The sequence below is a fragment of the Psittacula echo genome, assembly GCF_963264785.1.
Source record: "Psittacula echo genome assembly, chromosome: Z".
NCBI classification, from domain to species: Eukaryota; Metazoa; Chordata; class Aves; order Psittaciformes; family Psittacidae; genus Psittacula; species Psittacula echo.
In genome coordinates this window covers 104,594,961-104,620,408 of record NC_137742.1, presented here as the reverse complement: position 1 = coordinate 104,620,408, position 25,448 = coordinate 104,594,961, and the positions used below count along the sequence as shown (strand labels likewise).

Below are 25,448 nucleotides of genomic sequence, written 5' to 3'. Positions count from 1 at the left end.
TACCCAGTGCCCTGCTGCTGCGCGCCCACTGGGCCAGGGTGTTGAGGAAGAAAGGGCCCTTTCTCTGCCCCACTTTAAAGCCAGCTCCCGCGGCTCCTCCTCCCGAGGAGGGTGGGCACCTGCATGACGGTGGCACCCTGGAAGCAGGACAAGCCGCTGCAGAGGCCGGGGCTGCCGGACCCCCAGCACAGCCCTGCAGAGTCATGGGCTTGGGGTCACCACGTGCTCTGGGGTCCCAGGGAGTCCACATACCCCTATGATGTGATGCTTGGGTGGTGTGTGCCGTAGAGGTCCTCTGTGTCCTAGAGTCCCAATGCGTCCTGGAGTCCTGCGTGTGCTTGGGAGATCCCAGCATCCTGATGGACTGCGTGTCTTTGGGTGTCCATGTGCTTCCAGGACTGTGGTAGGATCATCCCTGCCACAGGAGCCTCTCCCAATCCCCATCTCTACCACTGGCCTCATGGGCACCAATGGCTTGGCCTGGCCCCAGGGAAGGTGTTTTGCACCCTCGGGACAGGCGATGGGTGCAGTAGGGATCGTGAAAAGCACCATTAGATGCTATGCTGCACCCGTGCCCCGGCTGGAGCCCTGGCGGGCTCGGGGACATGGGGCCCATGTGACCATCATGTGCCTCGGGTTGGTGTTGATGCCTGGAGCCGCTCGGCTGCCAAAGAGTCAATTCACATCTGCATGAAAAGGCCCATCCTGCGGTTGGCTGCATCCGCTCCTTCCTGTGAGGCTCTGGGAGCCCTTCACCATGGTACAGAGCACCCTGCGGCTCCGGATGCTCTGGGAACAGGGGTCCCAGGCTGCCACGGTGCCTTCCTCACCGCGAGCACCAGCACAGCTCACACATGACACGCGCTGAGCCGAAGCTGGCGAACACATGGTGCTGGATGAGCGGCAAAATCCTGCTCGCCCCCCCGGAAATGTAAACAGATCAACAGCCCCCATCTTCCCACCCCCCCACCTCCGGGCTGCTTCTCGGCTTCAAGGCATGCCAGTATGTGCTGGGAACGTTTAGCGTCACAAATGGAGGCCTTGGGAGCCGAGCTGGAAAACGCTGAATCTGCAAAAGCGAGTGATGGAAGGGCACAACACAGGGAGCCAGGATCCGGATGGGCCTGTGTCTGCCCCAGCCCCCTTCCTGAGCATCCAGGCTGCTCCCCAGGGAGCCCTCCCGGATTGATTCCGGGCAGCACAGCCTGGCTCAGCATCAGAGCCAGATACACAACGTTACACAGCAGAAAAAGGGGAAAAAGCTTTGTGGGCAGCAAGGCCGAGTTAAAAGGCTCGAGTGCAGCTGATCTCATCCCCTGCTCTATAAGGTGAAGGTGGCGAGATGAGGGATGGAGGGTGAAAACAAAGAGGGATGATTTCTGCTTCCAGCATGATGGAATGGCTGCAGCACAGGGAAGAGCTGCTAAGCACACCCCTCCAGGAGCATAGGGAGAGCTACAGATCTGAGGGAGGCCCTGTAGTGTCCAAGGCCAGGTTGGATGGGGCTTTGAGTAACCTGGTCTAGCGGAAGGTGTTCCTGCCCATGGCAAGGAGGTTGGATTAGATCATCTTTAAGGTCACTTCCAAACTGAACCACTCTGTGTTCTGCTGTGCCCCAATGGTACCAGAGCAGGGACCCTGAGCTCTTTGTCAGAGAGCTGGAAGATCCAGTGCTGTTTCATGGAGGGAAGGAGGCTTCAGGCTCAGGAGCATACAAAAAAAGCCACCAGCCATTAAACAAGACAAGAGCTGGAGACGAAGGGGGCAGCAAACACACTTGGAGGAGGCCAGAAGGGACTAAGCTGACAGGAGGCAGAGGGACAGCTGCTGTAGATTAGTTCTGCCCGCTCAGACAGCCCTCAGCCCCCGCTGAGAGGTGAAAGGTGCCACAGTGGCAGTCCCACCCCTTCCCAGCAGAGCCCATCCCCACAGCGAGTGGGTGCCTGGAGTTTGTGTCCACTTTATTGGAGTGGATACGAGTCGGGGGGGGAGGTCACAGAGGGGTGGTGAATGACACGTGCTTTCTGCTCAGTCCCAGTCACCGTCTCCTTCAGGGTTGTCATCTCGGGGGGGTTCCTGGAACTGGATGTTCGCCAGCATGTCCCGCATGGCTGCCATGAGCCTGTTCACCCCCTGGTTCAGGTCCTGCCCTGCTCCAGCCTCTTCATCCCCATCAGGCCTGAGATCCTCCTGCAAGACAGCAGAGCTGGAGCGGCCATGCAGGGAGCTGCGTGCCTGCAGCAGGCAGGGAGAGACGCTCCTGCTTGCCAAAAAGCATCAGGCTGCTCTGCAACCTGACGTTTAATACACACTGCATATGCCAAGAGCCACTCCCTTTGCAGAAACACTGTGCAGTGGAAACTACTGTGTACCGACAGCAGAAGCGTGCTCAGATTTGCCTGCAGGAGCCCAATGCACATACCTGCAAGTTGAAATTTGGCAACAGCGACCGGAAGAAGAGAGATAAAGTGCTTTCGTTGGATGGATGAGTTGTCCTGAAAGATAGAAGTCGCAGCAGGGTTAAGGGAGCAGCTTGGTACTCGACCTCACGCTGAGGCTGAGGCAGTGCAGGGATGCTGGAGAGAGCCACACTGTCCAGAACAGCACCCGACTGCTCCTGAGCCAGCCTTGAAGCAGGGATTTGAGGGATTCCTGGGGATTTTGGGGATTTTTTTCCCTCCTGGGCAGCCAGCAGCTGGCTACAGCAGTCACTAAAACCACTGCTAGGTTTGCTCCAAGCTGGATCAATGCATAAGACATGTATGGGTTCACCTCAACAGGCCGTGCACACTGTGGCTGGCTACGCTTCAGCCTGTGTTTATCCCAAACCACCTTGGTGAAGAAACAGCTGAAGTTGTTCAGTGGCCTTTGCCTTAATGGCTGCAAACAGTCGCCGTCTCTAGTGGTGACCACTAAGGAAAAGCAGCAGGGCAAGTCCTGCCTGTATGTGCCACAAGCCAGGCAGCTCTTCCTCCGAGATGGAGGAGGACCATCAGCTCCAAGCACCCATGTGCACCCAGGCCTGGGGCTGAGGGCGTGCCAGGAACATGTTGGTTGTGCCAGCCTGGAAGCAAGGGGTGGAGGAGGTACCTTTCTGGTCTGGTGTAGGAAACGATGGAGTCCAACGGAGGCAACGGATCAAACCCCATCACAGGCTGCGAGGTCACCTCCTGGGGGGAAGCAAAAAGAAGGGGTGAAGCTGCATTGCCAGCAGCAGCAAGCACCAAGGCATGGGGATGGTCAGACCAGCTGGACAAGCCTGGGGGAGTGCAGTGCCCAGCCTGTCCATACATGCCCTGTGTGATGGCCTGGGAAGCTGAGCTACAGGGAGGACACTTCAGGGTCAGGTGGATGCTTTTTGCTGGGTTTGGGGTTTAAGATGTGCCCAGCATCTGTGTGCACAGCAGGGATGTGAGTGCCACCACAGTGCACACAGTGGCAGTGCCTGTGCCCCATCAAGACACCTCACCAGAGGCAGAGCTGCTGTGGCCTCCTTCATCTCCGAGAGGATGATGTGCCGGTAAATGTTCCTGGGCGCGCTCTGGTACCGCATCTTTCTCCTAAAGTGGGGAGGAGACAGAGGACCGCACTGAGCACAGCTCAGCACAGCCACATTTGCATTTCTGCTTCTCTAGGTGCATCATCAGCTTCATCCCTGGCTCTGGGGGCACACGCTGTATTGGATGGAACTGGCTTGAAGCCAAGCCGAAGTTGCTTGGCAGCTGCTGACCTCCAGCCCAAAGAGCAGAACAGCTCAGGGACACTGTATAGATCTTTCTCACTGGGCCAGTAGAGCAAAATCCTCCTGCTGCACTCACTTGTGCTCAGACTCCTCCACCAGCGGGTCTTGGGCATCCACCATGCACAGCACCTCGTGGACATTGGTCTCCAGCCATGCCATGACAGCTGGGTCCTTCCACAGCGAGTGAGTCCTTCCCACGTAGAGGCATGTCAGCTGGTTCAAGGCAGGAGGCTGGCTATGGGAGACAGTTGTTATTCATGGCACTCTCCTCCTTCCCACCTGCAGGTCCCTGTGAGGGCTGGCAAGGGCTCGTCTCCACACTGTGCTTCAGTGCGAGAACACAAAGAAAGGAATCGCAAGCTCCCTGCTTTGCTATTTCCATCTACCTTCACCAGTTTTTCTGTCTTTGTCTATTTTTGGGATAAGCAGAGCCATGAGATGAAAGTTAACGTTGCCTTGACATGAGCAGGAGACCATTTGTGTGTTTATGAGGACCACGTGTCAGAGAAATCCAGACTGGTAGGAAACAGCCTGCCCTGAGAGCACACACACATTGCTCTCTCTCACTACAGGCAGCAGCAATCTTTAGCATGAACTTCTGACCCATCCACATTAGTGGATGAGGAGTGTCTATCAGCATTATCTGGCAGCCATTATGGAAATTCATTATCAAAGCATCTAAGAGCCTACTCAGGAAAACCAAATATTTTTCTCTGCAGTTTTGTATCTCCATTAGCTGCCTGAGCAAGCAAAAGCCCCACTATCAGCAAGATCAATTCCTTGTCTTTACTGACAACATCTCCAGGGCTTACCTGATCTGAGCATTCAGCCTGAAAAAGGAATGGTTCGTGACCCTGGCATCAGGCTGCACACTGCAGTGATCCAACAACGGCATAAGAACTGCAGGAGAAAGACAGACAACTCATTATCAACAGCCTGGTGAGGAGCACCACAGCATGGCCAGGGCTGCAAGGACACAGCCCCAACCCGGGGGGCAGCACGCCATCAGGGCACTGACGGAGGACCCACATGGGGTGTGAGGATGCTGCTGCGGACTGTGGTGTGCTCTGATCTCTGTGTGGATGATGGAAACAGATTCAGGGTAAATGTAAAAGAACAACAAACTTTTTTTTCCCCCGATGCAATAAGGTGAAATTTTCTGCACTTAACACTGCTGGCCTTTGAACTTCAACAAGTTTTATTTCAGTCACCATGACAAAAAGGATGGTTTCAGCTACCACAAAACTAAACCTCTGTTTGAGAGCTGGTTATTCTTGCCTATAAAGACACACCCTCCTCCGGGCCCAGAGGGGCTGTGCATCTCCTTTCATGGACAGCAGCATCAACTTGATGAAAGCAAGACAGATGGGTACCCATGAAGAGCACATCTAAAGCCGAGCAGTGTCTGGGAGGGAAAGCCAAGAGAAACTTGCTGTCTCTGGTCTGGGCAACCCTGGGGTGAAATATTTTCCTGCTCCAAGGCTCTGGTTCTCATGCTCCCCTAACTTGCCCATGACCATCTCTAATGAAGGGGCATCAGCTGCTCCAAGGAGGCTGTGCAGCACAGAGAACAATCACCAGTCTCTTCCTAACACTCACATCAAGGGTTCACAGCTGCGGGGTGCCCTGTGTAGCTCCACCATGCTCTCACCTGCCCTGCCATGGTGCAGGAAGGCTGAATCCCACCACCACTGCTTCACTGTGAGGGTGCTGAGGCGCTGGCACAGGGTGCCCAGAGAAGCTGTGGCTGCCCCATCCCTGGCAGTGCTCAAGGCCAGGTTGGACACAGGGACTTGGAGCAACCTGCTCTAGTGGAAGGCGTCCCTGCCCATGGCTGGAGGTTGGAACTGGATGAGCTTTAAAGTCCCCTCTAACCCAAACCAGACTGGGATTCTACCTGCCGCCATGGCCAGCCTGCCTGGTCACCCTCTGAGTCAGGGCTCCCATCTCCCACAGACAGAGGTGAATGTCATTTGCAAGCCACAGGCAAACTGCTGTCTCTGCATTTGCCTGCCTGGGACCCAGCCTGCGCTCTCAGAGATGGAGAGAGCGGCAAAGCCTGCAGAGACGGACTTACCGGTGGGGACAGACTTACCACTTGGGAACATGACCAACGCCAGCTGGATGAGCCGGGCGGCTTTCTCCCGGGCCTGGCTTAGCTCCAGCTCGGAGCGCTCCTCCTGCTGGCTCAGGAAGAAATAGGCCAGCGGCACCGAGAAGGCAAAATTGGGCAGCTGGGACAGGTTCCGGTGACTCTGCAGATCAGAGGGATACATTTAACGAGAAATGATCCTATGCAGAACCATCTCGATGGGGCTGGGCTGCACACAGGCTCCTGCTCACTCGATTAAGTTACTTCACAGCTGCTGGCTTGGTGCCCCCAGCACTGAGTAAGCAATTTGAGTCTGTACAATTGTTTGCAGGGTACCAGGATTACAAAAATAACCCTCCCCCCAAGCCTTAACAGGTCATTCCAATGTTGTTGGGATGCCAGCCTGGCTGCCAGACAGCTGCAAAGGGCTAACCTCCTTAGGAATCCCTTATGCACCGTGACACAGCCTAGGCAGGTTTCCCTGCTCCCGCATCAGGAAGCAGCTTTTCCCCCCAAACTGCCTTTCTCACCAGGGCTGCTTGTTGGTATCTCACCTCCCACTCCTGGAACATGCGGATCAGGAAGGTGTATTCTCTAGCTCGGAGGGACAGAAAATCAATCATCAGCAGCACACACAGTGGGTCATTCTCTGGATCAAGGCTTCAGGGGTAGAGAACACAAGGAAGGGAAATAAAAATCAGTGTCACAACAGCTGAAATAGCTGCCCTCATTTCTAAGTCAAACAAGACTTTCCCACTAGCATCTAGAGAACTTCCATGACTCAGCAAGCAGGGAGAACAGGAACACGATTGTCCCCACACGGCCAGGCTGACGGTTCAATGCCCTGCCCTCTCTTGTGTCCCTGCAGAGGGGTGACAGTGCCCCATCACCACCTATGAGGAAGACTGATGGCCACAAATTGAAACCACCAGCGTACACCTGCTACGCAGAGTCTGAGTTCTGCTCTACCAGCCAGCCAGGCACACAGCTCCATGGTCAAGTGCAAGGGCCACTCTGGTCCCACCTGCTTAAATCTCCTCCACAACCTCCTAATCTTCAAAGCAGCACCACAGATGTGCCCAAAGCTAACCTCTGACACTGCATCTGTAAAGAGTGGAAACAGCCCTCACTGAGCCTGGGAGCAGCAGGGCACCTGCAGGGTTTTAGTCCTGCGCAGGTTAGGTTTGGTGCATTGTTAGAAGTGTGTTTCTCCCAGCTTGCAATTCCCTGTCCTGTCCCACAGGGAACGGGGCACAGCTCTTGGCGAGGACACCTACCTCAAAATCAGCTTGCAGAACTCCAGGGCTGTGCGGGGACAGCCTCTCTTCTCCAGAAACATCAGATGCTTGAAGAGGGCCAGGAAGAAAGCCCTGTGTGGGGAGCAGCAATAGGTTTTAGAAGCCACATTTGGAGCTCACAAATGGGGACACAGACACACTGCTCCCTGAGCATCAGCACTGGGATGCAGCCTGGAGGGTCCAGGGAACCTGGCCTGGTGCAGTACACAGTGACACAGACCTCTCCACGTTCCCATCTCTTACTGCTTTTATCTCTTTGTGCAACTGTAGGGCCAGCACAGACCAGGGCATGGATTCCACAGACCAGGGCCGACAACTCAGACAACAAAAAAAAGTAAATCCATAAAGTCTGCATCCTGCCTTGTCCCAGCCTGCTCAGCCACAGGGACAGTGACACAGCATGCATGATGCGTTATCAGAGGAGCACTAGCACCCAAACTGGTGTTACAGATCGCAGCGTTCAGGTCACAGATGGCACAAAGCCCGTCAGCAACCAGGTGCTGGAAATGTGAGCAACCTCCAGGTACAGCAGTTTGGGAGAGATGACATGGGTCAGCTGACTGGAAAATTCCCAAAATAAAGTCACCTTTCCCTGCAGCTGCAGAGCTGTCATTATGTAAAGATACAGTTGAGTGCCGGGCAGGAAGCAAAGTGACCAAACACAGTCATAAACACACTGTGACAATAAATGCCATTTTGGACTAAGGGGCACTGGTCACATGAAAAGGATGTGACAGGGAGGAACAGCTACTGCTACAGTAAGAAACCCCTTGGGAAAGAGCTTGGTAAAGAAGCAAGAGCCGCATTTACCCCAGCACTCATCTCAGGAGCTGTTGCCTTGCTGAGGGCACTGCCACCAACTGCCAGAGCCTGTTCTGACAGAAAGGGACATTCAAGGTCCCCCTGCCACTGTGGATGATGCAGCAGACATTGGGAATCTGGGTCTCTGTGTCCAAAGTAGGCCAGGACACACTGTGACAGCTCTCCAGCAGACGTGGGGCAGGCAGATGTGCCACATACCTGTTCTCGGGGCGCCGGTAGTCCAGCCTGCAGGTCCCACTGGTCAGACTGAAGACAGGGTGGAAGGCGCTCTCCATGCTGTACAGCGCTCGCTCTGCAGGCAGCAAGGACAGTGTCAGGGTACGCCATCACCCCAGCAAACCACACAGTCCCAGAGCGCACAGAATGGCAATCCATTTAGCCCAGAAGACACCGAGAGCTCTGATCCCCATGATATATGCTTGCTCACAGCCTAGCAAAGCACAAAGCTACTGCAGACTATGTGGTTGCAACAGATACACCCAGGGAGGTGAGCCCTCTTCCCTCCTGTGGGAAATTAGATGATGCTCCAGTTGTGAAAAGTAACTCTTCTGGAGGTCTGGGAGTGACGCTGGTACAGCTGCCTCTGCCACAATTATTTTCACAAGGGGAAGCCAAAGATCTCATCCTCACCTTACCTCTTGCTTCTGCTCTCATGCTGCAGAGCACATGCCTCATCTAACACCAAACAGCCCACCTGACACCAGAGACTGCAGCATGGCCATCCAAGGGAGACAGCATCCTCTGGGATGCCTCCCGCTCCATGCAGCCTTGAGGAGCAAGCAGGGCCTGACCTGCAAGATGCTGGTCAGAGGAAGGCAAGGCAGGCTGGCCTGGAGGGCAGGGCTGGCTCTCTGCAGAGGAGTAGGCTTCCTGCAGCAGCCCCTTGCACTGATGGATGTTGTAGCTACTAAGTCAGACTCTCCTCTTGTAAGGGATTTCCTGCTGGTGGGACTCCACCATGTCCAGACAATCCTATTCATTTTGAAGGTGATCGCTGATGTGCTCTGCCCCAGAGAAGCATGTCTGGCTTTGTTTAAAAGCCTCCAGCAAAAGCTGCTGGTTTGCAGGACAATGAAGGCTGAGTGCTCACAGCCCCAGTCGCAAACACAGAGCCAAGCCAACTTTGCTGGTTTGCTGCTTTTCTATGAACCAAAACCAAAAGCATTTGATCACTAATTCACACCAGGACCTCTGCTCCTCACCTCAGCTCTTACCTATGAGATCACGGGCCATCTCCTGATCCTCCTGCATCCGGCACACATCACTGAGCTGCAGAAGGGAGTCCACATGATATGGGTTCATCTGAAGCAGCAGCTACAGAAGAACATGAGCTTTATTAGACAATGGCACGAATCACTGGATTCTTGTGCACTCTGCCTGCAAGGTAAGCTCTGAAAGCCTGGCAGGGAGGCAAATGCCCTTACACCACAGGCAAGAGAGAGAGGCTGCTCCTGCTCTGGGGTATGAAGGTAAAGAAATCCTGTCCCACACCATCAGAGAGGCAATGCTCAGATTGTAAGGCAATGCTCGGGACACACCTCATGTGAAAAGCTGAAACTACGGATTAAAAGAACCTAAGAACAGCAACACTGGATCAGAGTAGAGGTCCATCTTGCCCTGTCTCCAAAAACAGATGCCTAGGAAAGAAGGCACAAGGCTGGGCATACATGATGGCTCCCAGCATACCCTAAGCTGCCAACTTTTAGGGGTTCAGAGACCCCTCTATCAAAGATGCTGCTTACATTAGTGGCATCTCCTCTCGTGAATTTGTTCCCTTACTGACGCAGGTACCTTTCCAGCACCTCAGCTCTGCAACACAGAAAGCTGCCGCTTAAGCACACAGTGTGAAGAACTTCTTTTCATCCCAACCTGCCAGCTCTGTCCCTGTGCTGAAAGGGACAACAGGGAGATCTCTCCCCACTCAGAGCACGATCTGAGCCCTTGATCACAGCTTCCCTCAGGCAGCTCGCTCCAGCCAACCCAGCTCTTCCAGCACCAGGGCCATGCCAGGCCTTTGATCATCTCTACTGTTCTCCTTTGAATCCCCCCCAGCTCCTCCATTCCCTTCTGAAGGGGAGGGCCCAGGACTGCATTCAGGAGTCAAGAGGCACATATCAGGCATAATTACATGTTTAGTTTATTCTCTATCCGTTAATAATTCTTGGCATTTCATCAGCCTTTTGCTTCCTCTGGGTATCAGGTGGACATTTTGATACATCTATTGCAACTGCAGGATCCAGCTCCTGAGCAGTAATGGATTAATTCTTTTCCAGACTTCAGAATAGAACTTTAACCACAAACCCCCTTTGCATTCACTAATTATAAATGGGCTACTTTTCCCAAGCACCTCAAACTCAGTTTCAATATTAAAATAGTGAAACTACTTTACATTTCCTCACAGTTTAGTTTGAGGATTTTCCTTCCCACAAACTGTAAAATGCAGCTTCAAAAGGTCCAGAAGTTGTGCAGGATGGTGGACAGTGCAGCCACCTACAGTACAAAGCCTTTTGCTCTGGGCTGTCCCAGGCCAGCGCCTTTGCCTCAGTGCCACCTCCCTGATGTTTTACCCCTTCTTTGCTTGCTCTTAAGTTCCTCTCCAGTCCTTTTTGGAAGAGATGAGGCACCAATGGTCATGGCAATGTCAAAAAGCACTCTTTGCACACAACCTCTCCAGCAAGACCCTTTCAATCCACTAGCAAGAGCAGAAAAAGCACTCACTGAGCAGGACTCCCCCCAGAATAAGGTTTTGTATGCTGAAGTGACAGCAGCAAGGCAGATCAGGGCTCCAACAACACTGAGACTGTGGTTACTGCAGATAAACTGGTTGGGGTTTGGAAGTACTTCTGGCATCAGCGAACCCATAGGTTAAATTTTACCCTTAACAGAAGAACAGAAGACTAAAGCTGTAGTAATATCATAGAATCATGGAATAGTTAGGGTTGGAAAGGACCTTAAGATCATCTAGTTCCAACCCCCCTGCCATGGGCAGGGACACCTCACACTAAACCATGGCACCCAAGGCCTCATCCAACCTGGCCTTGAACACTGCCAGGGATGGAGCATTCACAACCTCCCTGGGCAACCCATTCCAGTGCCTCACCACCCTCACAGTAAAGAATTTCTTCCTTAGATCCAATCTAAACTTCCCCTGTTTCAGTTCGAACCCCTTACCCCTTGTCCTGTCACTACAGTCCCTGATGAATAGTCCCTCCCCAGCATCCTTATAGGCCCCCCTTCAGATACTGGAAGGCTGCTCTGAGGTCTCCACGCAGCCTTCTCTTCTCCAGGCTGAACAGCCCCAACTTTCTCAGCCTGTCTCCATACAGGAGGTGCTCCAGCCCCTGATCATCCTCGTGGCCTCCTCTGGACTTGTTCCAACAGTTCCATGTCCTTTGTATGTTGAGGACACCAGAACTGCACACAATGCTCCAAGTGAGGTCTCATGAGAGCAGAGCAGAGGGGCAGGATCACCTCCTTCGACCTGCTGGTCACGCTCCTCTTGATGCAGCCCAGGATACGGTTGGCTCTGGGTTGGAAAGGACCTTAAAGCTCATCCAGTCCCAACCTCCTGCCACGGAGAGGGACATCTGCCCAGAAGAGGGTGCCTCAGCACCCTCACAGGGAAGAACTTCTGCCTAAGAGCTCATCTCAATCTCCCCTCTGTCAGATCAATGCCAGTACCTTCAAACATAGCCAGACCCACTTAACAGGGACAGAGCATAAACGCTAAAATGCACCACGGGAATCCCGGCCTGCTTTGCAAAGCAAGACTGTGTTTGAGCTGCCCTTAAGATACTGGCTCTTTGGTGCATTGCTGCTGCAGAGGAATTACCTTGCATCATATAATGCAAATCCCTCCATCCAGTCAGCAGGCAGAGTTTATGAGCTGGAGAGAGCAGTGACCATGAGCAGAGGGTGGGAAAGCAGAAAAGAAGTTAAGTTTTATTTAGTAGACAATAGCCTCTTTAAGAAATGTCTCCAGGGCATGTATCTGAGCTCATGTGGCCAGGGTTTTCAGAGCAAAAATACGTCCATTATGGTCCTGCAGCGTGCAGAGCAATTTTACCACTGCTTATCACTACAGATTATAAATGTTACCATTCCACTCAATAAGCTTGGACACACATGAAAAACTTTCAATACAAAGACTGTTTTGCTGAAATACCAAGAAAAGACACATTTTCATTTATGCAAGTTTATAAATAGAACAGCTACAGTTTAGATTCCCATTTAAAGATCCGTTTATACAGTGTTTTTCCTCAGCTGAAGAGCTGAGACAAGGGAGCTTTATTCCTACCCTTTCAGCCAAAGCCTTTCAATGGGCTCCTCTTCCACATGGCTACATGGCATGTTCTTGGGCAGAGCTACCAAGGTTCCACCACCAGTCACTGGACTTCATTTGCATCAAGGTGCTCACTTACCTTAGTGGAGCCCAGCAAGCAATGCTACCTCACTCCACATGGAGGGGGCACAGGGCTCCACTGTTCAAAATGAGACTGGCGAAAAACAGAAGCTCTGGTATGCATCAGCTCACCTCCCCTGCCAGGGAAAGTGGCTGCAGGAGGTAAAAGCACAGGCAACCTGATTTCACAACCTACCACAATGTTGTTGGGGTCCATAGACTCTACAGCATCCAGGAACTTGAACTGCACTTGCTGGTACTCGCGATGGTGCTCGAATGTGAAGTACTGGACTCCTCTCCTGGTGTCCACCAGCTGCATGGTGATACCTACAGGGTACATGGGAGACGTGGGTACCACCACTGCCAGCACAGCAGCAAAAGCTGCTCTTCTGCTCTTTTATCACACAGAAAACTCATCCATGTCACTGAGTCCAAAGCCAGACGTGTCTTCAGAAACTCCTAGAGAATTTCACTCCTTTCCCTCCTCTCATGAGTAAAAATCCAAAACCCACTATAGAAGTGCAGGCTGCTTGCTTTCCCCCACGGATATCAGAGTCATAGAATGGTTTGTTTTGGAAGGGACCTTAAAGCTCATCCAGCTCCAACCCCTGCCACGGGCAAGGACACCTTCCACTAGAGCAGCTTGCTCCAAGCCCCTGTGTCCAACCTGGCCTTGAACACTGCCAGGGATGGGGCAGCCACAGCTTCTCTGGGCACCCTGTGCCAGCGCCTCAGCACCCTCACAGGAAAGAACTTCTGCCTTATACACCTAAATCTCCCCTGTTTCAGTTTGAATCCATCACTCCTTGTCCTATTACAATCCCTGATGAACAGTCCCTCTCCAGCACCCTTGTAGATATATATATTTCTCATTATTCAGCAACACTACTGTTAAGAAAGGAAGTTCTCATCACCTGCTACCTCCAGTAAGTGAGAAAACAACCTCTCAAATACCAAGATACAACACAACAGAGTTCTGCCTGTGAGGAAGGAGGTTATTTCCATCAGCTGCAGAGCAGTTCCCTTTCCACATCAGCCAGTGCTTATCCTGGGCCTGGCAGCTGATGAAAGCAGCTCTGGTTTCCATGCACCAAGGCTCTTGCAGCGCCTGTGGCAAGGCAGCAGTACCAAAAGCCTCACCTGTTTTGCCATAGCGTGGCCAGGTATTCTTTGGAACTGTCAGCCAAGTGCTGCGGATGTACTGGCGCTGCCTTTGCCTTGGCCTGGGGAAATAAAACACGACAGGTCACAGTTTCTCTGTACTGACAGAATGAGGAGAGCTGAAACCAGCCAGAAAAAGGATGATTCAGGGAAAAAAACTAAAAAGAGATCCAACTTCTTTCCCATCTGCAGCCCTGCCACAGGGCTTTTGCCCAGGAGTTTAACATGTCTGCCTTCAAGATACAACATACTTTCACTCAGGCTCTGCCTTACTTGAAGCATTTCTCTCCGGGCCAGCCAGTGCCTCCAGCATTTCCACTTCAATAGCTTCTCCCTCGTTTTTATTCCTGCCAAGTTCTCAGGTGCTTCTTTGCTTCAAACAGCTTCCCAGGTCCCATTAAGAGAGCTCCACATCCCCCTGACTCACCTCTCTTCCCAGCAGTGCCTTCAAGTGTCAACTGATTCAGTTTAACCTGCATTCACGAAGGCAACCAATGCACTTGTTCACAGTAGAAGGAAACGAGAAATTGAGGCTGCTCTAATAAAGCCATGCTTCCTTCATAAGGCACTGCTGCTTCTTCCTCAAGCACTAAATATTCTTCCACAGACTCTCTAAGAGAAAGGTTTTGCTTCCACCATCACTGCTCTGAGCTTAATCTTTTCTTACATGCACATTTCTTAACCAGCTCACGAAAGCAGGGAGTTTATGGATGATGCTGACCACACTGCAATGGGTAACTGCACACAGACCTTGTCCCCAAACAGCAGGAGGTTTCCTAAGCCCCTGAAAGCAGTGCGTGAGACCCCCTGGAACATATTCAGGGTCCACTCTGTAAGACATCAGACTCTGGGACAGACACAGGAGACAAATGCTGGAGAAGGAAGAAAGAATCTAAGAGTCTACACTCCATGAATTTGAGTGAAAGGATTTTAGAAGGTTGTTTTGATGGTAAATGAGCAGGGATATCAGCAGAAAAAAAAGCAAATGCTATCAAAAAACCTGCAGAAGTCTTACTTACTAACAAAACAAATATTCTCCTGCCCCAACAAGCACTACTAAATGAGTAAGACACCCTGAACCCTGACTCCCTGTCCAGGTGTGGCACTGGGGGCTCAGTAAGCTGCACTCAGGGAAGGACAGACACACTAATCTAGACTTTGAAAGGGTTTAATATTAAGTTCTGGACTAACCTCTGATCACCAAGTACAGTGCGAGCCCCAAAGTATCTCTTCAACTCGTTCTCTGGATTCAAGTTTCTGGGAAGGTTGAAACAAGACAGAAAAGCAGTTAAATACAGCCCAAAGTCTCACATTCTAATCCTCTCCATCAACCCCAAGTGCTCTGTACGTCAAACTGCCTCTGGCTAAGCCCCGCATCTGTCACACACACCATGGATCTGACACAACACACAGAAAGGAGACTAAAGCAGGTCAAGAACATGCGGCATCAAAAGCCCTGTTCCACCAGGAGCATGCTGCCCTCCTGCTCTGCTCCAAAGACAGCACTGAGCTGTGACATACTTCTGCTGCCCTCTCCAGGGCAGCTGGGGCCTTAGTCTGAGATAGTCCCATGTCAGCCTCCATTCAGTAGCACACAGCTGGGGTATGTGTGCCCGGAAAAGACAAGCTACCTGCTGCTGAGTTTAGCAGTAGCAGCCTACAACTCAGGGCAAGCATCCTAACTACAGCTGGCACGAGTAATACAGAGATCTCGTAACAAAGCACCTACAGTTTTCTTAATCTAACATTTGGCTCAGAGAAGAGAGATGTATTTGAAAGGGGTTTCTCTCCGCTGCCCAGCAATCAAGGATTGAAGAGAAGGAGTGGGAAAGTTGAGATCCAGCACTGCCAACTCTCACCTACTCGGAGATTATCCAGCTCTCAAAGGTTTCTGAATGTTTATTTGACCTGAGAAGTCACTGGAGTTCAAAACCACCTTTGGGTAAACATTCTAGTCTTACTGCAGTGTCCCTGAGCCGGCTGTGCTAGCCTAGACTCAGTTTTGATACAGCATGACTGGGAGTTTCAATACCAGGACTGGTTAAGTTGACCCAGCTACAGGTTTAAATGTTATCTCCAAGAACAGAAAGAGCTGCCAGCTTCTGCACCAGCCCAGGGCTCCAAAACACACTGGACATACCAGCCAGCCAACTCCCAGCAGGTTTCCCAGTGTGATACAGGCCCAGATATTACAGATGTCAAGCCTGACACAGACTCATCGTCCAGCTCCTGGACATGCTTGGTGCTTAGCCTACTTTGTTGATGGTGACATGCAGGAAAGTTTAGACAAGTCTAACTTGCTTTCCTGGCGAACTTAGCTCCTGGCATTGCACAGCCCTCCTTGGAGGACAGCACATGGTGTACTGGGACCTGCTCTCCCACTGCTGGGCTGAATGCAGCCTGTCACCTGGCAAGGTCAATTCGATGCCAAAGCTAATGCACCAGTATTCTCAGCAGTTCTGAAGAGATTCTCCTACAGTGTATGTTAGGCTGCAAGTCACCTCTGGAGGCTAATCTGGTCCAGTTACCCACTCCAACCAGGTTTTGACAGCAGAGAATATTAGTCACTGCTCAAAACCAAACATAGATCTAAGAGCAACAGTTAGAAATGGGTGCCTGCACAACCATTCCATTCCCACAACCCCCTTCAAGCAAGGTCCCGAATTCATGGCCAGATCACAGTGGAAGGCTCCCAGCTCTCTTCCTTGGGGGAACAGATATCCCCATCACACCAAAGGCCAAAATCAGGAAGGGAGCAGGCACTACCTGTGCTCTACATAGAGCAGAGGCCTGCTGTCTGCAATTATTCCACTCTGGGTCTGCTGCCATAGCCCACTGGTATCTTCAATCTTCTCCAGCAAGCTGTCGATGTCTTCCAGGTCATTGTCTTCCTTAAGATAGGCAAAGACAAGGCAGTTATTACAGAATAAGTCACCACAGCAGAGATCACACCCCACTGCCTTCACGTCCTTTGGTGCATCTTGATCTCTGTGCGATATCAGCGTAGCACCTACTGCTCACCCTGATGCTATCCCACTGGCTATGTACTCTCTTTTTGAGGCCTCCTGCTCTCCACGCAGCACTCGAGAATGCTGCCCAGAGCCTGCCTTCCCTTCCGAGCTGCCCCCAGAAGGACTGGCTGCTCTTCCCCACTGGCTCAAGGTACCACCACAGCACTGTTGCTATCCTGAGTCTGAATATGCCAGCTGAATCTATCTATCCCGGGCAGGGGCTGGTAGGAGGTCTGGTCTCTGGTCTGCCCCTTCTTACCCAGCCTTTGCCCTGCTTTGTTTTGTTTATTTCTACTACTACCCCTAGAACACTCTGAACTGTTGGAGTGATGATTTCAATCCTAAATTACTTATATAATTAGTCTGGTATCATCTACTTCCTATGGAAACACTAAGCTACTTGTGGTTTAAGCCCAGCTGGTAACTCAGAACCACACAACCGCTCACTTCTCTCCTTCCCACTCAGCTCCCAGCAGGATAGGGAGCAGAATGGAAAGAACGTAAATCCACGGGTTGAGATGAGAACAGTCCAATAACTAAAGTATAATACAAAACTACTACTACTACTACTAATGATGGGAGATAATGCAAAACTAAAAAGGAAAGCGAAAAAAAAGAACAATGAACACAAATGATGCCCAGTACAATTGCTCACCACCTGCTGACCAATACCCAGCCCAACCCAAGCAGTGATCTGGGCCTTCTGCGTAACTCCCCCCCGTTTCTATACTGGGCATGACACGCTGTGATATGAATACCCCTTTGGCTAGTCTGGGTCAGGTGTCCTGTCTCTGCTTCCTCCCGGCTTCCCATGCCCCTCCTCACTGGCAGAGCATGAGACTGAAAAGCCCTTCATCGGGGTAAATGCTACACATCAACAATGAAGACATCAACGTATTATCAGCATTGTTCTCAGACTAAAGACCAAACACAGCACTGCACCAGACACCAGGAAAGAGAAGAATAACTGTTACAGCTGAACCCAAGACACTACTGTTATGACCCTTGTAATACGGTATCAAATCCGCTTGCTTTTAAAGCCAACGTATTGCACTCTCACTTTTCCTATCTTTCAACAACCCAAAGGATACATCCAGCAGTGCACATGCAAAACCTGTGGAATACTTTTATCCTGATTTTCCTCTGGTTTTCCCCAGAAATAGCAAGTGACACATTCCTTGTACGGCCACTTCACATACTCCTCATGATGAATGTGGGTGGAACAGAGAACTCCATTCAGACACCCAAATAGAACTGCAAGCTTGCTTCTTCCAGCTAAATATAGCCACTCCACATGGAGGGGACACATGAAGAGTGCAAAACCTGCTTTGCATTTAAGCGCTCAATCAAATGTAGTATTATCTCGAGCTGGCAAATGGAACTGCCTGTTTCTACGTATGAATTCTCCCTAGAGCTGGCAGATGTCACCCTGCTGCTTGTCATTCTGAGACTGTGAAAGGAAATGAGCTCTCTGGGTTCTCTGCCTTGGTAACTCACTCCTGAGCTCATCCAGCTGAATTCCCAGGGAGAAGGTGGCCAGCCAAGCACTGACACTGGAGCCACAGCTCACCCTTTAGCACTGCAACACAGCGTGGCTCAGGATGATGAGCAAACGGTCTCACTTACATGAATAGTTAAGATATAGTTAATAGAGTTAAGATTTCACAATCCTTTCAGCAGCAAACTAGCTCCCACTTGAACTTTATTTCAATTAAGAAGACCAATAATGTGGTCCATTTAGGCTCTTAGCCTAGCTCAAGTAGACTCCCAGCCTAGCTCAATCAGATAAAAGTACATTCAAGCACACAGATTTATCTCAAGTTTTATCTACAACACACAGAGACACTGGACAAAGTCCTTGCTCCAAGCATGCTTCCTTAGGGGTAGACAGCTTAGTGAGAATCACTGTTCCCTTGCTCCCTTCACCACTGAGGGGATGGAGCAGGTCCCATAGGAACAGCATGTGCCAGATGCTCCTATCAGCATTCAGTGATCAGATCTTCAACTGCAGAAACAGTGTGCAGCTGTGCTTGGAGAAGGGAATATGGATAATGGAATCTGGCAGTGGGAGCTCTGCGTGGCTTTGCAGAGCCAGGAAAGCTGCCTCAGCAGGGCAAGGAAAATATAATGAAAACGGCTAAATTTCTCACACAGGACCTCTCCCGCATGAAACCTTGAAGCAGAGATGACAGAAGATGCTGCTGAAAGGATTTCATAGCCCTAAGCACCTGCAGAGCTGTGCCAGTCCTGGCTGTTGAAGGACCACAGTCAAAAGCTGCTATTGCTGTTTCATAATTTTCAAGGAGTACAATGCAAAAATGGAGTATTTTTGCCTTGAAATCTTTTCTGCAGCTACCTCAGTTACCACTTTGTCTAACCCAATAGAGAAATTTGCGCAATCACTAACTCTGAGAGCAAATGCAGACATACCAGGGTCTCCCCTGCCGAAGTCTTCCTGGTTTTCCTTTTCTTTTTCTTCTTTCGCGGCTTGTTGCTCAACATGGCCTGCAAAGATAAACAGAACAGCTGTCAGTGTGCCTATGGACAGCAAGGATGACAGCTCCATGGGGAGACAAGCATTTCCCACAGGGATCAGCATAGAATCATAGAATAGTTAGGGTTGGAAAGGACCTTAAGATCATCCAGTTCCAACCCCCCTGCCATGGGCAGGGACACCTCACACTAAACCATGTCACCCAAGGCCTCATCCAACCTGGCCTTGAACACTGCCAGGGATGGAGCATTCACAACCTCCCTGGGCAACCCATTCCAGTGCCTCACCACCCTCTCAGTAAAGAATTTCTTCCTTAGATCCAATCTAAACTTCCCCTGTTTCAGTTCGAACCCTTTACCCCTTGTCCTGTCACTACAGTCCCTGATGAAGAGTCCATCCCCAGCATCCTTGTAGGCCCCCTTCAGATACTGGAAGCTGCTCTGAGGTCTCCACGCAGCCTTCTCTTCTCCAGGCTGAACAGCCCCAACTTTCTCAGCCTATCTTCATACAGGAGGTGCTCCAGCCCCTGATCATCCTCGTGGCCTCCTCTGGACTTGTTCCAACAGTTCCATGTCCTTCTCATGTTGAGGACACCAGAACTGCACACAATGCTCCAAGTGAGGTCTCACGAGATCAGAGTAGAGGGGCAGGATCACTTCCTTCGACCTGCTGGTCACGCTCCTCTTGATGCAGCCCATGATACGGTTGCTTTCTGGGCTGCGAGCGCACACTGAAGCCGGCTCATGTTCAGTTTCTCATCGACCAACACCCCCAAGTCCTTCTCTGCAGGGCTGCTCTGAATCTCTTCTCTGCCCAACCTGTAGCTGTGCCTGGGATTGCTCCCTCCCAGGTGTAAGACCTTGCACTCGGCATGGCTAAACTTCGTAAGGTTGGCATCAGCCCACCTCACAAGCGTGTCGAGGTCCCTCTGGATGGCATCCCTTCCCTCCGGCGTATCAACCGAACCACACAGCTTGGTGTCATCGGCAAACTTGCTGAGGGCGCACTCAATCCCACTGTCCATGTCACCGACAAAGATGTTGAACAAGACCGGTCCCAACACCCATCCCTGAGGGACACCACTCGTTACCGGTCTCCAGCCGGACATCGAGCCATTGACCACAACTCTGTGCGTGCGGCCATCCAGCCAGTTCTGTATCCACCGAGTGGTCCACCCATCAAATTGATGTCTCTCCAATTTGGAGACAAGGATGTCATGTGGGACAGAGTCGAACGCTTTGCACAAGTCCAGGTAGATGATGTCAACTGCTCTGCCCCGTCCATCAGTTCTGTAGCCCCATCACAGAAGGCCACCAAATTGGTCAGGCAGGATTTCCCCTTAGTGAAGCCATGCTGGCTGTCACCAAGCACCTTGTTGTTTTTCATGTGCCTTAGCACGCCTTCCAGGAGAATCTGCTCCAAGATTTTGCCAGGCACAGAGGTGAGACTGACTGGTCTGTAATTCCCCGGGTCATCCATTTTCCCCTGCTTGAACATGGGGGTTATATTTCCCTTTTTCCAGTGGTTGGGAACTTCACCTGACTGCCATGAGTTTTCAAATATGATGGCCAGTGGCTTGGCGACTTCATTCGCCAGCTCCTTCAGGACCCGTGGATGGATTTCATCAGGTCCCATGGACTTGTGCACGTTTAGGTTTTAAAGATGGTCTTGAACCAGATCCTCTCCTACAGTGGGCCTGGGGTCTTCATTCTCACAGTCCCTGCATTCGCCTTCCAAGACTTGGGTGGTGCGGTCAGAGCATTTGCCAGTGAAGACTGAGGCAAAGTCATTAAGAACCTCAGCCTTCTCCAAATCCAGGGTAGCCAGTTCTCCTGACAGCTTCCGGAGGGGGCCCATATTGTCCCCAGTCTGTCTTCTATTTGCAGTATACCTATAGAATCTCTTCCTGTTATCTTTCACATCCCTAGCCAGGTTTAATTCTAACTGGGCCTTAGCTTTCCTAACCTGGTCCCTAGCTTCCTGGATGTCCTAGTTTAGCAGTAGCAGTCATTTTTTCTCCTTCTTAGTAGCTGGTGCAGCGTTGTGTTTTTGATTTTCGGCCTGGGAATAGAGCTGATAAAAATGATGTTTTCAGTTGCTGGTCAGAATGTTTACTCTGACCAAGGACTTTGTGAGTCTCATGCTCTGTCAGGGAAGAGAGGAAGCCAGGATGAAGCAGAGACAGGACACCTGACCCAAACTAGCCAAGAGGTATTCCATACCACAGCACGTCATGCCCAGGATGTAGAATGGAGAGTTCCCGGAAGGGCTGGATCACTGCTGGGTGGAGGCAAGGTATCGGTCAGTGAGGTGTTGTATTCTCCTCCCATGTTATTTCCCTTATCATTATTATTATTGGTGGTAGCAGTAGTGATTTGTGTTATACCTTAGTTACTAAACTGTTCTTATCTCAACCCGTGGGAGTTGCATTCTTTCGATTCTCCTCCCTGTCCCTCCAGGAGCAGGGGGAAAGAAAGGGTGGGAGGCGAAGTAGACTGCGTGGTTCTAATTTACAGCCTGGGCTTAAACCATGACACTGGACAACATCCCACCAAAAAAAAGGCTCTTTTTCCCTTCGAAGTTTCCTCAGCAGCTCCTTATCCATCCAAGGAGGTCTCCTGGCCCTCCTGCTGCACTTCCTTCTAGTTGGGATGCAACACTCCTGAGCTTGTAGCAGGTGATCCTTGAATATCAACCGTCTTGGGCCCCCTGCCCTCTAGGGCTGTATCCCATGGAACCTTACTAAGCAGGCTCCTGAAGAAGCCAAAGTCTGCTCTCTTGAAGTCCAGGGCAGCGAGCTTGCTGCACGCTCTTCTCACTGTGCTGAGGATCTCAGATTCAACCATCTCGTGGTCGCTGCATCGAAGGCTGCCCTGGAGCGTCACATTTCCAACCAGCCCTTCCCTGTTGGTGAGCACGAGGTCAAGCACGGCACCTCTCCTTGTCGGCTCCTCTGTTACCTGCAGAAGGAAGTTGTCCTCCACACAATCAAGGAACCTCCTGGATTGCTTGTGCCAGGCCGTACCATTGCTCCAACAGATACCAGGGTGGTTGAAGTCTCCCATGAGAACAAGGGCCTGTGAGCGTGAGGCTGTTCCTATCTGCCTATAGAGCACTTCATCCACAGATTCCTCTTGATCAGGCGGTCTGTAACAGATCCCCACAGTGATGTCTTCCATCACTGTTCTCCCTTTAACCCTCATCCACAAGCTCTCTATTGACTGCTCACCCGTCCCCAGACAGAGTTCCATACTCTCCAGCCTATCCCTAACATAAATAGCAACCCCCTCTCCCTGCCTGCCAGGCCTGTCTTTTCTAAAGAGCCTGTAACCTTCCATTCCAACACTCCGGTCACAGGAGCCATCCCACCATGTTTGTGTGATACCAGTGATATCATATCCCTGTAGACATGCACACATCTCCAACTCCTCTTGCTTGTTCCCCATACTACTGGTGTTTGTACAGAGGCATCTGAGCCGAGCTCCAAATGAAGCCGGCTCATTGGCTGGAGCGGCTGGAATATCTCTACATTGCTCCAAGCATTAATTATAGGTGCTGGACACTGACTGGGAGTGTTGGGATGGAACGATGCCCCCCTCCCCCAACCCATCTAGTTTAAAGCATCCTTGACCAGACTGGCAAGCCTCCTACCAAAACCACTCTTCCCCTTCGTTGTCAGACCAGCTCCACCAGCCTCCAGTACACCTGGCCTCCCAGACTGAGTCCCATGTTCTAGATACTCAAACCCCTTGCTATGGCACCACTGTTGTAACCATTTATTAACCTGCCAAATCCACCTAGCCTTTTTAAGGTCCTGCCCTTTACCCTGGAGAATTGATGAAAAGACTGTCTGAGCTCCAGAGCCCCTAACCACCTCTCCCAGGGCTCTGTAGTCCTTCTTAATGCTCTCCAGGCTACTGCTGTATCACTAGCACCCACATGGATGACTAGAAGTGGGTAACAGTTATCATGTCAGGAGGGCCCTTAAATAAAACCAATATTCATACCTTCAGGTTTGCCAGTGACTGAAAATTAAGCCACCAGGAGAAACTGAAGAAAAGGACCAAAGGTTTACAAAGTTTTAAGCCTAAGCTGACTTTCATATCAATGTCTGAGACTAGAAAATCAGGCAAGAAACAGTTTAGATATGTCAGGTGAGGTGCAAAGGTTTCATTCCTCCTTCAGTCTCTAACGTAAACTGTATTTCTATTTTTCTAGCAAACATGACAGTTTCACCAGTCATTCAGATCTCCACAGAAACCTGCCAGAAAGCACTACAGAGGTCTTTGCTCCTCTGGCCACACTGCCTGGCAACCGAAACCCCAAACGCTGAGCCCGAACAGGTGAGGCCAGGAGGACGATTCCACTTCTCTCACCCTGATCCTCATCTCTGGTGAGATACAGGCTAAACTTGCAGCGTCAAATTGTTGATTAAAGCGCCCCTTTCACTATGAGCTTCTCCAAGAAGACACTTCTGAACTGATACAAAGCACAGGAAGGAACCTTAACATGGAATGACACAACACTACAAGGAAGACCACGTCTGGTATTTGCTTGGGTTCTTCACACCTTCCTCTCCAAATCAAACACTTCACTGAGCATCCACCCGCCAGCCCAGCTCCACGTATGGTGTGTGGTGTAGAGCTCCATTTGGTATGCAGTGAAAGGAGCAAAGAAGCAATCTCAGTTTGAAAACCCCAGGGGGCTTTCCTCCTGACCTCAGTGCTCATGAGGACACAGCACCAGGTCCTTCTCAGGAACATTCCCTCTGTGGTTCAGTTACCGTTTGGTCCGGCTGCTCTGCCTCCTCTCCATCCCTCTGCCTGTCACCTTCAGCCTCTTCAGTTGCAGTCCTCTTGCTGTTCCCCTCTGCTCCATCCTGCGCGCTAAGCCAGGTATCTACTCGCTCCTCTCTAGACGGTGGCTCATCCTCCGACTCCTCAGCGGTGATCTGCACACAGAGATAAATAAGCTGCAGAACCAGCCGGCGCGGGGCTGTGCTCTGTCCTGTCCTGAGCCCAGGGAGCAGAATTCCCCAGGGATCGAGTCTGCTCCTCTCCCACCTGCAAACAGAGGAGAGAAATGCCGCGGAAGCAGCACAGGGCTCAGCTGCCTGAACAGCTTCTCCAGTAGATGTACAAGGATGACCCCTTATTCCACGTGTCACCCAGGAGGTGCCTGAACAGCCGTGCACCCACTGACTGGCTGGAGGGGAGCACAGGGCCACAACAACACATCTACGGAATGGCCCTGTCTGGGCTCTAACTTGGGAAGAGCCTATGCTCACACAACCAGCCCCTGGGGAAGGCGAGTGGACAGCAGAACTGGCCTAGGAGTGACCAGAACCCATTACCCCAAGGTCCCATATGTTCCACCGAGGCCCCTGACCTCCAGCACCGAGACCTAGCAGCACTGGAAAGGTAGCAGAGACATTCTAAAACCAGTTTCATCCACTGCTTGACCACCCCAGCACCCAGGCCCAGCTCTGGCACACCCCAGCCTGGTCCCCCCAGGCCCCTTCACAGGCCTTCCTGCTCATTCTCAGTTGCTGCCCCTTGAGCCCTCCCTTCACCCCCTCGTCACCCCGGCCCCTCCTCTCCCGCTCCCCAGCCCCCCTGACTCACCCCCAGCCACGAACTACCCGAACCCTACCCTCCCACCCCAGGCACTGACCCCATACCACCCCTCCCAAAACGTCCCCCCAGTGTCACCCCCCAGTGTCACCCCCCGAGCCACTGTCACCCCTCTCGGTCACAGCCCCAGGTGAGCCCCTCACAGCCGCTGACACCTCCCCAAGCTGCTGCCATCTCATGCACCTCCCGCAGCCCCTGTCTCCCCGGCCGCCGCCACCCCACAGGCCCCAACCCGTGTCCCGAGCGCTGTCACCCCTCACCAGCTCGAAGCGGTTACTGACACCGGTGCGGGCCGGCCCGCGGCGTCCCCTGGAAGCGGCGGCTGGCGGGGGCCCATCGCAGCCGAGCTCAAAGCCCAGCTCGCCCAGGCCCGGCTCCTCCTGGCCCCGCTGCTCCCCTCGCAACCGCCGCAGGGCCCGCCGCGACATGGAGCCCTGCCCGCGCTGCGCCTGCGCGCACCCGCCCCCCTGTCCTGCACCACTGCACATGCTCGCTCCGCCGTCGGCCCGCCCCCCCCGGTCCGCGCAGGCGCACTGAGCTCCGCCCGCGACTTGTTTCGCGCCCCGCGCCGGGCACCGCGCGAAATGTGTCGCGGCCTGGGGGCGTGGCAACGTGCGCATTCCCACGGGTCCCCAGCGGGGTCGTGGCGGGGTCACAGCTTGGGGACATGGGTGAGACCCGGGGGCAGGCCCTGGGGGACACAGGGGACAGGCTGGGGTGTCCCCGGGCACACAGGGGGGCAGGGGCCAGTTTCAGGGCATGGGAATGGGGCAGCACGGATGTTCTCATGGGA

General features: G+C 52.1%; 1 protein-coding gene across 5 annotated transcripts; it reads right to left on the bottom strand.

The window, feature by feature from the left end:
- Nucleotides 1-1,977: 1,977 nt before the first annotated feature.
- Nucleotides 1,978-25,083, bottom strand: TCF25 (TCF25 ribosome quality control complex subunit; the record flags this gene model as incomplete). 5 transcript variants are annotated; one of them, XM_080637737.1, is made up of 18 exons in its annotated part: nucleotides 1,978-2,190; nucleotides 2,423-2,495; nucleotides 3,091-3,170; nucleotides 3,470-3,560; nucleotides 3,819-3,977; nucleotides 4,555-4,642; nucleotides 5,838-5,997; nucleotides 6,389-6,494; nucleotides 7,112-7,204; nucleotides 8,153-8,246; nucleotides 9,169-9,268; nucleotides 12,553-12,683; nucleotides 13,497-13,579; nucleotides 14,709-14,774; nucleotides 16,284-16,408; nucleotides 18,959-19,033; nucleotides 23,806-23,973; nucleotides 24,916-25,083. In XM_080637737.1, the coding sequence occupies 18 exons, from the start codon at nucleotides 25,081-25,083 to the stop codon at nucleotides 2,029-2,031; spliced, it is 2,022 nt and encodes a 673-aa protein (XP_080493863.1). In that variant the 3' UTR covers nucleotides 1,978-2,028. The 5 variants fall into 5 exon arrangements, with proteins under 5 accessions (XP_080493863.1, XP_080493865.1, XP_080493866.1 ...); XM_080637739.1 differs by lacking the exon at nucleotides 14,709-14,774; XM_080637740.1 differs by lacking the exons at nucleotides 23,806-23,973; nucleotides 24,916-25,083 and adding an exon at nucleotides 21,766-21,885.
- Nucleotides 25,084-25,448: the final 365 nt, after the last annotated feature.